General features: G+C 33.1%; 2 protein-coding genes and 1 long non-coding RNA gene across 4 annotated transcripts in view; all 3 read right to left on the bottom strand.

The window, feature by feature from the left end:
* Window positions 1–10,235, bottom strand: part of LOC132718611 (ADP-ribosyl cyclase/cyclic ADP-ribose hydrolase-like) — a 53,293-nt gene extending 43,058 nt beyond the window's left edge. The window contains exon 1 of one of the 2 annotated variants that reach the window (XM_060702328.1): window positions 9,918–10,235. In XM_060702328.1, coding sequence (XP_060558311.1) covers window positions 9,918–10,090 — 173 coding nt within the window. In that variant the 5' untranslated portion in view covers window positions 10,091–10,235. The remainder of the gene's footprint in view (window positions 1–9,917) is intronic. The other variant, XM_060702327.1, reaches the window with a different exon arrangement.
* On the bottom strand, window positions 898–9,213 carry LOC132718608 (uncharacterized). The gene is made up of 3 exons (XR_009624116.1): window positions 9,129–9,213; window positions 4,163–4,321; window positions 898–1,572 (listed from the first exon to the last, which is right to left on the bottom strand). It is a non-coding gene; the product is annotated as an uncharacterized LOC132718608 (long non-coding RNA).
* Window positions 10,236–13,187: 2,952 nt separating the features above from the next.
* On the bottom strand, window positions 13,188–14,717 carry LOC132718601 (small heat shock protein OV25-2-like). Its single transcript, XM_060702316.1, has 4 exons — window positions 14,439–14,717; window positions 14,153–14,329; window positions 13,773–13,949; window positions 13,188–13,377 (listed from the first exon to the last, which is right to left on the bottom strand). The coding sequence occupies exons 1-4, from the start codon at window positions 14,697–14,699 to the stop codon at window positions 13,246–13,248; spliced, it is 747 nt and encodes a 248-aa protein (XP_060558299.1). The 5' UTR covers window positions 14,700–14,717; the 3' UTR covers window positions 13,188–13,245.
* Window positions 14,718–14,822: the final 105 nt, after the last annotated feature.

Below are 14,822 nucleotides of genomic sequence, written 5' to 3'. Positions count from 1 at the left end.
CTCGGCCAAAAATCATTTAACCCGAAAACCCGTGCAATATGCGCAAGGACTGGAGCTACAGATCAATCCTGTAAAGTTTCATTGAAATTGCATTAGTGGTATAAGAGAAGTAGTCCAGACAAACTTTAAAATTAAAAATTATTAAAGGGCCATAACTCTGACAAAAATCAATGAACCGGAAAATGCTGACAATATGCACAACTATACTTGGTACTGATCATTCCTGTAAAGTTTGGATGAAATTGCACCAGTAGTTTATGAGGAGTAGTCCGGACAAGTTTTGTGACGGACAGACGGACAGACAGACGACAGAGGCGACACAAAAACCATACAAAAAAAACACAAAAAAACTGATGATGACAGAACGGGGTATCACTTTATGCCTATATAATTTTTTTGCTCAAGTGATTTTTTTTCCGAAGAGCTACATGTGAAATTACTGCCAAATATACATAGGTAAAAACTATTTCAAAGCTGCATGCATTCATATAAATTTATTTTAAAAAATTCAAACTTGATTGAATAAAAAAAAAAATTCAAGGATAGCCCAAACTTGTTAATTATAAAAATATACATATACAGAATATTATGTTGTAGTAGCTCTCTGGGGCTTTGTATTTTGCTACGAGCAGCGGTGGGAAATTGATATCTTGCGAGACCAAAGGGCGAGCTAGATATCAATTTTCCAACATTGCAAGTAGAAAAATGCATAGCCTCAGAAAGCTACTACAACATAATTTTCCTTTTATAATATACCTTTTCGTTTGAAGTATAAATGATTTTCATTATACTACACTTATATAAGAAATTTCAGAAAAAGAAATGTAGCTGTCAAGAAATAAATTATGACTGACAGATGAATACCTAATTTGTGCAAAACCAGCCGCACCTTTTATTATTTTGGTTGCCGTATCCATATACTACGTTATACACAGCTAAGATCAGAACCAACGTCAAAAATAGTCCAGTCCTTTCATATATGGTACTGTATTTGTCTCTAACATAATACAGAATTTTCTAACCGTTGAAGCCTATTTGCGCTTCAAGATTATCCTGTGTTTCAGGAAGAAAATTTATAGGTATATAATAAATGCTGTCATTGACATTTCTTATGTTTATATTTATTATATGTATTTCTTGCAATCCTATTTATAGCTACAAATTCTATGAATTAAAATAGAAAATGAAGATAGCATGCAAACGGTGTTGATATTGTGTGATAAAAATTTAAAGATCATTGGAAATCATCAGAGTAACCGAATACTCGATCTGAAAAATGACCGAGTACTCGAGTATTGATTTTAGTATTTGTTGCCATCCCTAAAAAAATAAAGTACTTGACAAGATCAACTAACATCTAAATAAAAAAACTTTGAAAACAGAATTAATTATTTTGAAAAATTCACTCTGAGCTGTATTATTTAAAATGGGTGTTCAAACACATTGAAAACATTGATAAGTCATCTCATGTTCTTGGTGATGAAGTGGTGCTTCAATATAGTTATCACTGCAATCTATCTTCCCTCATAACTCCTACTATTACTGTATCTGTCAAACAAGCATCTCTGTTTTCTGAAATAGAGTTTTGAAAAAGTTTATTGCTGACCGAGATATTCCATACTTGTATGTTAACTTGAAAGTTCAAAATTTTTCCAACATTCAGGAAAGATAAGTTTGTCTAAAATCATTGAACCTCGACCAAATTCAAACTTAAACTGCTTATTCCTAAGATGTATCTATATTATTTTCAAAGTTAAAGGGACATAACTCTGCCAAAAAATCATCAAACCATGACCAAATTCCAACTTGACCTGCCCATTCCTTTGACATATCCATATGTCAAATTTAAGTTGAATATGTAACACTGTTGGGTAGATAATGAACAGAAACTGTAAATTTCATATTATTTTCAAAGTGAAAGGGGCATTACTCTGCCAAAAATCATTGAACCATGACCAAATTCGAACTTGGCCTGGGCATTCCAAAAACATATCCATATGTCAAATTTGAGTTGAATGTGTTGTACCATTGGGGAGATAATAAACAGAAACTGAAAATTTCATATTACTTTCAAAGTGAAAGGGGCATAACTCTGCCAAAAATCATTGCACCATGACCAAATTCAAACTTGACCTGTATTTTTTTCATGACATATCCATATGAATGTGTTGTACCTTAGGGGAGATAATGAACGGAAACTGAAAATTTCATATTATTTTCGAAGTAAAAGGGGCATAACTCTGCCAAAAATCATTGAACTATGACCAAATTGGAACTTGACCTGTGTTTTCTCATGACATATCCATATGTCAAGTTTGAGTTGAATGTGTTGTACCGTTGGGGAGATTATGAACGGAAACTGAAAATTTCATATTATTTTCGAAGTAAAAGGGGCATAACTCTGCCAAAAATCATCGAACCATGACCAAATTCGAACTTGACCTGTATTTTCTCATGACATATCCATATGTCAAGTTTGAGTTGAATAAGTTGTATCATTGGGGAGATAATGAACGGAAACTGAAATTTCATATTATTTTCAAAGTAAAAGGGGCATAACTCTGCCAAAAATCATCGAACCATGACCAAATTCGAACCTGACCTGTATTTTCTCATGACATATCTATATGTCAAATTTGAGTTGAATGTGTGCAACCGTTCTTAAGATAATGAACGGAAACTGATGATGACGGAATGACAGAATGACGGAAGGATGGAAGGACGGAACAGGGTAACACTATATGCCCCGGCCATTACATGGCGGGGGCATAAAAATGCGCGACCAATGCCAGAGCTCAACCCCTCTGTGCATTATTTCACAAACGAGCATCTGAGTAGAACCACCGCCTTTTTTAAAAGCTAGCTGGATTGCTTTCTCATATTAAAGAATCCATATTAAATATAATAGAACATTGATAATTGCTACACAGTCTCTTTGTAAACATAAAATAAGTATGTTTTGTGTTTACATAAAGTAGCTATGTATTAAATGTTAAAACACCACACGCTATAGGTGGTCACAATATAAATATATAGTGTTGTTAGGAAACTGACAGTTTTTTTAAGAAAGGACTCGTAAGAAGGTCGGAACATGGCTTCCAATGCATAGTTAATTCATTATTTCATTCAAATTAGACATATTCAAAAAGAATTGCATAGAATTCAATAAATTTTCATGATTAAAATATTTTACAGATGAGCATAGTATATCTTTAAAGGTAAGTGGTTTAGGTACATTACTTTGACTATGGACACCCCAATTAAATCTATTTATTTGCTTAGTAACACAACTTTTCAAAGTCATATAAATTTGTAAATGTGAGTGATTCTGATAATCTATATACAGTTAAGTCAAGATGAGATGATTAGATTTTACTGACTGCTTACTACATGAAGTCACTATTTCAATGTCAAATGCCTTGAGGTTTTTTTGTTTTGTTTTGGGTTTTATGTCACATGGACACAGTATAGGTCATATCGCGACGTTCCAGCTTTACTGGTGGAGGAAGACCTCAGGTGCCCTTCCGTGCATTATTTCAGGCACGAACAGGCACCTGAGTAGAACCACCGACGTTCCGTAAGCTAGCTGGATAGCGTCCTCACATGAAAGAATCCAAAGTCCCTGTCAGGACTCGAACCCACAGCGGTGAGGGGCTGCCTTGAGGTGAAAGGAATGAAAACTTGAATTTCAAAATACAATTTAAGTGAATTACATGTCACAAATGAGCCGTGTCATAACAAAACCAACATAATGGGCTTGCGACCAGCATGGATCCAGACCAGCTTGCGCATCCGCGCAGTCTGATCAGGATCCATGCTGTTCGCTTACAAACCCTTTTACAAGTAGAGAAACTGATAGCGAACAGTATGGATCCTGATCAGACTGCGCGGATGCTCAGGCTGGTCTGGATCCATGCTGGTCGCAAACCCATTATGTTGGTTTTGTCATGACACGGCTAAAATGTTTTTGCTATCGACTTTTGTTCCTAAATTAACAACAGATTGCATGATGAAATGATATTGAAATAATTAATATACATTTGGCTCTTAGTGCCAAGCTTACTGATTTTAAATAAGCCTTGAGTCCGGTGTTGGCCTTTAAACATGTCAAACATTTTAGAAAGTATTTATTAAGGAAAAGTGTATACAAATAATCATGTACCTCTTCATTATATGCCCATGACATTGAAAAAACATTGTGTCATATGTTTACTTCAAGGTTAGTCACATTGACAGTATCACATTTTAGACTTTATCTCTCTTGATGCATTCTCAAAATGGGTCCTCTTAATTTCACATTCATCAATCTGACAAAAACCTCCTGAAAAAGAAAAGTTAGAAACATATGCCACTAATTATGTCAGTTTAAATGTCAAATAAATACTTTGAGAAACTATTTGGTCAAAATTGTAAATGTACAAAGATTTTCAAACCATGAACATTTCCTTTTTAACTTTCTAACATATATAATTTAATTATTATAATGTATGGTCTTACACTCTTACTTGAAGAAAATGTTTGCCCGGAACTGAACACTACCAATTTACCATCTTTTTAGTACCAATGAAAATAGATAGTAAAGGCCTTAATCTTTTTATTCTAAAATAACAGTTAAATAACATCTTAAGAAATTATGACTAATAAGCATGTTAAAAAAGTGAGTAGAGGCAATTTTTTGAGTCATTCCAAACAGAACTTATGTAGAAATGACTGACCAATACAGTTAATTCATATGTACTATTGAGCAAATGTTATTTACACAATTTATGGAAATTGTAACTAATTATGAATTCAATATTCATCACTCCACTTAGTGTGAAATAATTTATTCAAAAGACTTGCATTCAAGTATGATATAAAATGTATAAAGGTTTATGGTCAGAATAGTAAGATTCTAGTGTACCAAATTTTTGCACTTTATTCATAGGCAAGCCGCAATAATTATGATCAAGACAGCTGCCATAATCAGTAGTTACTGAATCAATGAGTTGAACTGAACTGAGTACTTCCTGTATAATTTTAGTATTTATAGTCGAAACACTCCTTTTTAAAGGCATATATAAGGGTAAGTGGAATGTTGCATGTCCAGATATGATTGACTAACAATTGTAAAAGTGAGTAATAATTGTCGGAATAGCTCAATCGGTAGAGAACATAGCTCAAGGTTACCAGATTTCAAAAAAGTTTTTATTAATTTTGTTCTGACATGTCAGGAACAACTTGATATTTAAATGTGATTTTTATTTGATTGATTTTTGTTACCTATCTTACTTTTTCATTGAAGTATCTTTATCTTCTTAACAAGAGCTGTCGGTAAGACAGCAACACTCGACTATTCTTAGTGCTTGATAGTAAAAAAAATGCTTGATACAGTTACCTCCTCCTGTTTACAGGTTGGGGTCATGATGTTGAACAAGTGTGCAAAGTTTCAAAGCCATATGTAAATGGACTTTGAAAATATTTGAACTATTACAAAAACTTTAACGTAAATTCTAAGTCGAAAAAGGGGCATAATTCTGTCAAAATGCTTGATACAGTTACCTCCTCCTGTCTACAGGTTGGGGTCATGATGGTGAACAAGTGTGCAAAGTTTCAAAGCCATATGTCTATGGACTTTGAAAATATTTGAACTATTACAAAAACTTTAACGTAAATTCTAAGTCGAAAAAGGGGCATAATTCTGTCAAAATGCTTGATAGAGTTACCTCCTCCTGTCTACAGGTTGGGGTCATGATTGTGAACAAGTGTGCAAAGTTTCAAAGCCATATGTCTATGGACTTTGAAAATATTTGAACTATTACAAAAACTTTAACGTAAATTCTAAAGTGAAAAAGGGGCATAATTCTGTCAAAATGCTTGATACAGTTACCTCCTGCTGTCTACAGGTTGGGGTCATGATGGTGAACAAGTGTGCAAAGTTTCAAAGCCATATGTCAATGGACTTTGAAAATATTTGAACTATTACAAAAACTTTAACATAAGTGTTTACGCAGACGCCGACGCTCGGGTGACTGCAATAGCTCTACTTATTCTTATCGAATAGTCGAGCTAAAAATTATGCCCAAATCTCATTTCTTTCTCTTTTTTTTTTAACTTCTTTTCATGAATTTATGAATATTTTCAACAGATTTTGAAAGAATCAAAATACAACATTGTTAAGCATATATAACTGTTGTCTGGAAATAAGTTATGTTTCATCAAAAATAAACTTGAATAGAAAATAGAACAGTTTCCACCTGTAGTTTGGAACCCACTAACTGAATTCACTTTTATATCAATATTATGCAGTCTTAAACTTACTTCACTACTAAGTCAAATGATTTATTATCTCATACAATGTAATTACATGTAGTATAAGTTTTATGGTAATAATGTGGTTAATCACTTGCAGTTAATCAAGGCTCGACAAATCCACTTGTCCGCTCATAAATGATAAATACGAGTAAAAATGACTCCGGACAAGTTAATCTCCCAGAAATGCCCGTCCTGCAGGACGTGTGAAATTTCTAGCATAAATAAATCAAATTTCTATTCAATTCTTTTGAAACCATTTTTCAAGTTTCACTAGTAAGACAGAGCACAAAATAATTCCTGTGTGTTTGATGGACAAAACTGATGTTGATTTGTTGAATGCAACGCTTAATTCTGTCTGATTCTATTTTGTAAAAACTTACTAAAAGCTCGTGCTGCGATTCCATTATGTTCCGAAAAATATTTTAAAATGTCACAATGCAATATTTGGCAACTGTTTGACCAGAAAGGAATAAGTTAAACAGTGTCTTCAAAAAAGAAAAATTGTCTTCAAAAAAGAAAAATGAGTCAGAACATGTAGGAAATCTATATTTTTTAAGCATTGTTGTTTTTGTTTTCCGTTTTTCAATCCCTGATATATTATTTGTAGTATTTGTAACTATTATCTATTCTATTTGTAATAAGCCAGCATTTTACCCTTATAAAACTATTTATGTTCCCAACAAAAAAGACAGCAAATTTTCAAATGTTTTATTTTTGAAGTCCCAAAATTACTGTCAAAATTCCCATCCAAAATTGGCATATATAAAATGGATGATTTCATATTGATAAGTGATATGTGATAAAAACCAAGTGTAACTACATCTGACAGAGCAATATTTGTACCTTAAGTTCATTTTATACTTCTGAACATTATTAATGTACATGTACTCATTTTTTTCACTCCAATTGGAAAATAAATATATTATGCATGGTCAGGGTCTTTCAAATTTGAAAGACCCTGGCATGGTTTAACTTTAAATGTGTATAAATATTATGCATAATTCTCATGTCTCCCTGGATAAAATTCAAAATTAACCATGTGGCATGAATACCTGTCAGTTATGTAGTATCAATTTGAGTCAAAACGCATTTTCCAAAAAAAATTGTACTGGTAGCGTTTAGATGTTATCCGGAACTAAACAAATGTCAGGGTTTTTTATGCTAATCCCCCAGTGTATATCTAGCTTTAAAATTAATTAATGGAAGTAGCTAGCCGTACGGGCCCGTAGGGCTAGCCAAAAGTTCTCGCCGTACGTGAGTCACGTACAACTAGCCTGGACACACTGTATTGGCTAGCCATACGGCACTTTTCAAAATTATATAGAAGTCGAAAATGCATATGTTATTTTGGGTCCTTAAACGACGATTTTAATCAATCTTCTCATTTGTCCTGGTGTGTTCACTTTAATAAAGATGCTCCGCAATTTTGCAAAAAAAAAAAAAAAAAAAAATGTATACGAGTAAGCGTTGTATAATCTATCTTAATAAGATTAAGTGTCAAAGTTTCTTGTTATAACGTCCTTAATGTTCACGCTTAAATGATTTGTATGAAAGATGAATTGTTAAAACGTTAATTAAATTAAGCACATGGATCGAATAAATAATGATCGGAGGGGAATAAATAAATAAATAAATAAAAAGAAAGTAAAAAAACGGTGATAAGGAAAAATAATTTAATAACGCAAACTTTCCTTAATGATGGACGATGGACAAACTTCTATACCGTCGGTAACTGACGCAATTATCAGAGCCCAACAACAATTATTTTCCGTGTTTTTTTTGTTTGTTTGTTTTTTTTTTTTCAATTTAAAAATTACACTTAATGAAACCAAAAAGGATTATTATCAAACTTTTGTAAACTGTTTCAATTGATGTTATTTAACTGCAACCAAACGCTATTTTTTCGATGACAAAGTACATTTTTTACTGTAGCCAACACGTCGATTAATCTCTAAAAAGTAAACATTCTTGACTAAAATCCTCGCTTAAAGTCATAATTAACATATGCACTTTCGCCTTCCATATATTTTTGAAAAGTGCCGTACGGCTAGCCAATACATTGTGTCCTGGCTAGTCGTACGTGACTCACGTACGGCTAGAACTTTTGGCTAGCCGTACCGGCCCGTACGGCTAGCCACTTCCTTAATTAATTGCATGGAAAAATGCTCTAAAAGTGCCCGGTTGATGGCCCCGATCCCACGGTGCATATCCATATCGGTACCCTCTTTGGGAAATCAACTGAAACGGTACCCTATTTGCAGATGCACAGGTCATTATCTGCTTAAAACAAACCAGCAATGGATAACAATCCAGTAAAATTTCATTGTAATAAGGAAAAGAGGTATGACACTTAGAAAACATGTAAACCATGGAACACTAGAATGTTTTATTTATGTGCTGATATGCCATGTGTCCGTCTTTCATGCACTGCAACTTCACAATAAGCTACAAAAAATGACATGTCTTGCCTCTTCCATTACCTCGACCACGGACTTTAAATTCGTGCCTCGACATACTTTTTTGGCTGCAATGAGGTGATGGACAAGGCAAGACATGTCGATTTTTTGTAGCTTAATTATGAAGTTTTTGCAGTACATGAAAAAAGGGCAAATTCACTTTATTATTATAAAACATCGTATCAAGAAAAATGTATAAAAAAATAATTAATTTGTAAAATATATGTCATAACCGGTTTTTATAAGTCATATCCGCGGATATCCGGTATTAAGACATACCGCACGATTTGACGACGATTTCGCCACTTATAAAAACAAGCAAAGTTATTCAACATTTAGGTAAAAGGGAGATAAGGTTTTTGTAATAAAAAAACTTACAACTCGTTTTAACACGTGGAACTTCTATATTAACAGCAAAACTTCTCAATCTTTCACGGATGAACTTGTAAACAATAGCGATTGCTAGGGCGAAAATAGTTCGTATTCATACGCATGCAATGTTTTTCTTAAATTTACACTTATAAAGCATTTGGCCCTATAAGCTTTAAAGTTAGCTGATCTGAAATCCGTATTCCATTACTTGCTAAATTTTTGAGTTCTATGACACTTAATTAACTTTTGACAACATGTAATTTGTACTATATTTATGCAAGTACTTTGGCTATGTCTGACCGCTGGCGTAGTAATATTAAAATCGCGTAAAGCAAAAATATACATACAATTTTAAAAGACGATTGCAAAATTAAGTACATAATTGGCCAGTCAATTCTAAAATAGATAGGGAACTATGATTTTGGGAGTTACTGCGAAGTTTTGGAACTATTTTGCTTAGCGTAGGTAGGTGACTAATTGTGTTCAAATCATAGTAAATCTGAATTTGTCGTTATTCCATTGGGGGCGCATTGCGCATGCGCCCCCAAAAAATTATCTCACCGGCAAACTGTATATAATAAAAGTAATGAATTAAATTATGAGACAACAATGTTTACTCCTTAAATACGATTTTTTCCATTGAATTTCATCGCCAAATAATGTTTGTATTTCTTTAAATTAAACAATATTTGTTCAGTAAACAGAAGGGAATGTTCAACGCAAACAGATACGATGAAAAGTCAATACATTTCATGCATATTATGTTAAAATAATGAGAAAATAATGAAAACTTACCCTTCTGTACAGAAGATAGGCTGATTGATATTTTGTTGGTATATCTCGCACTGACCTATAATCACCTCTCGTAAATTATCTGTCGCCATTTCAAATTGACGACATGGTTGCTGAGAATTTGCAAAATGCAAAAACGCAACTGTAGGCACAAACACATACACGAACATTTTCATCTTCAATCCGATTGTAAAATTTTAATGCGTTTCACTTCAGATATCTGTATATGTTGACCCTGGTGTCTTTCAAATTCTTCATTTGACACGTACGATATCTTAATATCAAAAAAGCATAAATTACACAGCATTAATTTTTGATTAACTACCTAGTAATGTGTGCACATTTAATTCAGGGTTTATTATAAAGCATAATGAGAACATTTGCAAACACACATTTAAACTTTGAGCATTTCTGTCTTGAAATTAGCAATCCTTATCAGAGATTTATAGTTTCTTTCTCGGGTCTTGTTTGCGTGTAATGATAACATACAATACTATATAATCCATGTACACAGTCGTTTTACCTGTAACGTTGCTATATATACTTTACCGGTCGAATATATTTGAAATGTTTTGGGTATATTTTTGGTAGCTAATTTGTTTACAAATACAGTTGAGTTCACACTAAAGGTTTCACAAAGTGCACTCGGAGTGCATTAGATGTGCTCTTTTAGTGCACTTCAATGTGCACTTGATGTGCACTAGACCCGTAATATGTATATAAGCTGTACTAGCAATTAGACTTTTACACACAAAAAATAGATATTTGTATAATACTTATTCATTACAAAAGTTGTGTGTATTAGGTGCTGTAAAATATAGTGTAAAATATTAACAGCCACAGAGACATTGACTTTAGAGACCTAAACCCCGATGCAAGTTACACCATATATCAAATTACTAAGGTTCTGTTTAATATATATCGAACCGGGTGATGCTCCCCGAATATGTTTCGCACACAGTCACAAAGAGTAGTTTCTTGTTGATATCTGTTGTTGTTTCAGAGTTATGTCACGGCTCTTCTGCATTGCACTTCTACTCAGTGAGATCTATCTACCTTCTAAGTTATTTGTTGATACTTCTTGTGGTTTCCGAGTTATGTCCCGGACACAGTTAACAATGTAAAAATGAAAAAGGGCAATAATTTCAAAATAAAGCAAGGCAGCCTTAGGGCGCTTTTGTACTGCATTAATGAGATCTATTTACACTATTTTTTGTTGATATATCTTGTAGTTTCAGAGTTATGTCCTGACAAGAAAAGCGGACGGACGGACAAAGCGGCGGCTATATGCTCTACCTACGGGGAGAAGTTACTTGATTTTACTTTGTTTGAACTAAAAACCGTTCTTCAAAAATTATTTATTTTAAATTTGCCTTTAAAGGACAATTTAAATTGAAGTATTCCTGGATGTGAACATTATACAAATGCACTTACACAGTAATATATATGAACCATTATGGCATAAAACACACTGCATAACCCAAGAAAATATAAAATTTCACAGAAAATTTACATATAAAGGAGCACAATTCTGAGTTGATTGAATAAAAAATCAAATTTAAAATGTTTTGATACAACATGACGTTTCACGTTGAAATTTTCACCATTTTCATTGCTAGGGGTGTGAACAGTAGTTTACGCTTTATAGTACCGTCCATGGCCTATCAAAGCAAGCAAGCCTACAACATTTATTTTTGCCGTTTTGGGCGATGCGTAGCCTGGACTTTATTTTCCTCTTTTTTTACATGTCAAATACGCTAATACAGATCACAACAAATTTTCTTAGGGACAGGCAGATACACTCCGAATGCTGCAGTTGCTGGGGATATGGTCTGTACTAGGAACCTATCTTTAAAATGTGTGGCGAGTACTTGGTGTCGATTTGCAAGTATGAACAATATGAGAATAAATTAATGTGAAGTACATAATGTACTGTTCCAAGCAGGCAGGTAGAACTTGTAAGAACTTGTATTTTAGAGTAAAAGTAATTTTAGAGAAATATAGATCTAGCTGTGGTGAATTTAGTTCTTAATAATGTTTTAAATAAACTATGTTTGGTTAAAAAGCTTACCAGTTGATATCTGAACGAGTATTTTGATGAGTGGATTGAGTCACTACATACAATAAATAGTAGTTCTTGGCAAGGTTGGAATAATTTGGGGAATAAGAACCTTTAAGTTTAGTTAAGAAGTAACTGCTATAATGAACTGCATTTGCAAAATTTCGATGAGGGGTAGCCCGCATTAGACTTGAAACTCGCATATTTGAAAGGATCGCTTTCACCCAAAGAATTTGTCCGATCTGTAAAACTGCCATTGGAGAAACGCGTTATTTTATATTGTCCAAGGTATGAGGATATTAGGAAAGATTTGTTTGCCAAAGCAGAAGCTGTAAATGAGCAATTTTAAGGCTGTCTGATGACAATAAACTGTCGTTCATTTTTTTCAATACTGAAATTGTAAAGTGTGCTGCAAAATCCTGCTTCAAAATTATCAAAAATAGAACTAATTGGTTACATTCCTGAGAACAGTGTCTTATAATGTTACTTTAAATTATTAAAGACTTAACTCAACAAATTGAGGGTTTTACATTATGTTACTGAGAAATGTAACTAATCAGTGTATTTATAAGGATTATAGAGATGGTAATATTTTAATACTTTTAATCTAGGATATTTGTTCATAACTCACGAGGTCTACAAACTCACGGTCAATGATTAGTAACTGATTACTCAATTTTGATTTATAGGCAAAGACATTATATGTACAGTTAATTAAACTTGAACTATGTTTTATTTTATTTATAAAGGTCTTCTTATCTTTTCAATGATGCGAAATAATTTTATCCAGAAAATAATTTTATAGGTTAAGAATATATTGTTAATAGGTCTATTTTTCATATGGTTTTAATTAAGCGAACATATTAACTAGGGTTTTTACTATAAAGCAATTTTTCCAGAAATTCTTTTAAATAGTTTCTTGTTATATGCATATGAAGAGAAAGTTGGAAATCCTTGCAGAGTTGCCTCCCTTCCATTATGTTTTTATAGATAGAAAGGCCGTACACAAACAACTTTTAATTTGTAAAATTTTGTACATATAATTGAATTGTTTTATGTTGTTAGGTATGGATGAGACCCAAATAAAGATTATATATATACTTGTATATACTTTTTATTGTATTTTTTAATTGTAACACCTTTATTTTCGATCCTATTTTCACATCTGTCAAAATAATCATATTTTCTGCTGTTGAAAATAACATACCCTGCTGTCATATCTAATCATAAATGATTTAATAATCTCATATTGTTAACAATAACTACATAGATTCACGTATCTTCTGCAGAGAAGTGTATAGGTATAATTCTTTCTTTATCATTATCTTTGTTTATCTTTGGAGCTTTAAGTGTCAGTATTCCGCTTGTTGAAAGTGATGACGTAACTTCATTTGGGTCAACATCCTGCAAAACATAAAGTATATCAACCTAATAAAGCTGTATAATTGTCTTGTAAGCCACTTAAACTAATACTGTTCACTACGTTGACTTACAGTCTTTCTTTTCTACCTCTTTTATATAATGATCATTTATTATTACACTCACAACGATAAAATATGCTTAAGAGTATTTGCCTTATAACAAATTTATCTTTATTTATTTCATACAAGCACAGATAGAGTTCAAAACAAATCCTGCAACACCTACCTAAAATAGTATAGTGTGCGAAAGTTTGATAGTTCTAGATATTATGGAAATATGGTACAAGTTGCTACCAAAACATTTACGCTGATGGACATTGATTCAATAAATTGATTCAAGGAAAGAAAACACTGAAGAGCTATCAACCAAAATTGTACCTTAGGGAGAATGTATTGTCTTTTAAATTCTCTCTCAACTAAACCATTGACGTCAGCTCTTTCTGAATGTTTGGCATGAACAACAACTCTACTGTTCTTGGTTTTTAACGTGATTTCGTCAGGACTGAAGTTAGATATATCCAGTGTGATCCGGAATTCGTCATCCGAGTTATAAACCTGCACAAAAAGAAAACACATACTTACGCTTATTTTAAAACCAACTGTAAAACTGCTAATCATGTCCAAAATGCAATTGATTTACTTTGTATTAAATATAATTCACACAGGAAAAATGCAATTTTAGTATAAGTCATACATTTACATGGGCAAAACAATTGTCAATATGCAAACATTTACAAGAATACATGTAATTTTCGAACCTCTTCGCCGCTTACTCTTACTGGAAGCCAGTACTGTTTGTTTGAAGAAAGGTTAGATGTCATTTGCTGGTCCACATTACCGACAATCGCCGATGTACCTGGTAAATGTGATACTGTTGTCATGCTACTTGTAGCCGCCTCAGGTGAACCTATTGCCACTTCCGGAGCTACAGTTCCCTTGAAAAAGAAATAAGAAATATTTCACAGCAATATCAATGTGAACCTTGATCGATTTAAAGATGAAAATGTGATACTTTATGCCAATGTCATTGATAAAAAAGTTTACCTTTGGTAGTAATGGGCCTGTAGGCACAATGTATAAACCAGACCTTCCCAAAAGGTTCCGGAGATCAGCTGGTTTTATATCATCCGGAAGTGGATCTAGCGTTTTCCCTTGGTTACATTTCATGTACACAAAATTACGAACTCTTGGGAAAAGTGTCAAAATGTGTCGCCGCAAATCGTCGGGCGTCCATGTAAGGGGAAGTTTAGAGGATGACCGAAGACCACCCGCTAGCTCCGACTTGGGAACACCTGAAATTAACATAAATCAACTGAACCATTTAACAAGAATTACTGGAAGATAACGACTCAACGGTCTCTCCATTCGACAGTGAAAATGTATGGACCCTAATTCAAATATTTTTTTTCACTTTTCGGCATTTATCTT

This window comes from Ruditapes philippinarum, unplaced genomic scaffold, assembly GCF_026571515.1.
Source record: "Ruditapes philippinarum isolate M1 unplaced genomic scaffold, ASM2657151v2 ctg856_1_1_1_1, whole genome shotgun sequence".
In the NCBI taxonomy this organism is placed as follows: domain Eukaryota; kingdom Metazoa; phylum Mollusca; class Bivalvia; order Venerida; family Veneridae; genus Ruditapes; species Ruditapes philippinarum.
This window is presented reverse-complemented; position numbering and strand designations above follow the sequence as displayed.

What these genes read in the sequence shown, in the direction of transcription:
- LOC132718601 (XM_060702316.1), bottom strand. Translation starts at nt 14,699, where the DNA reads ATGTTAATTTCAGGTGTTCCCAAGTCGGAGCTAGCGGGTGGTCTTCGG. An exon ending in CAGGCCCATTACTACCAAAG is followed by an intron (nt 14,330 to 14,438) that starts GTAAACTTTTTT and finishes TTCTTTTTCAAG; the next exon opens with GGAACTGTAGCTCCGGAAGT. An exon ending in GACAATACATTCTCCCTAAG is followed by an intron (nt 13,378 to 13,772) that starts GTACAATTTTGG and finishes TATGTTTTGCAG; the next exon opens with GATGTTGACCCAAATGAAGT.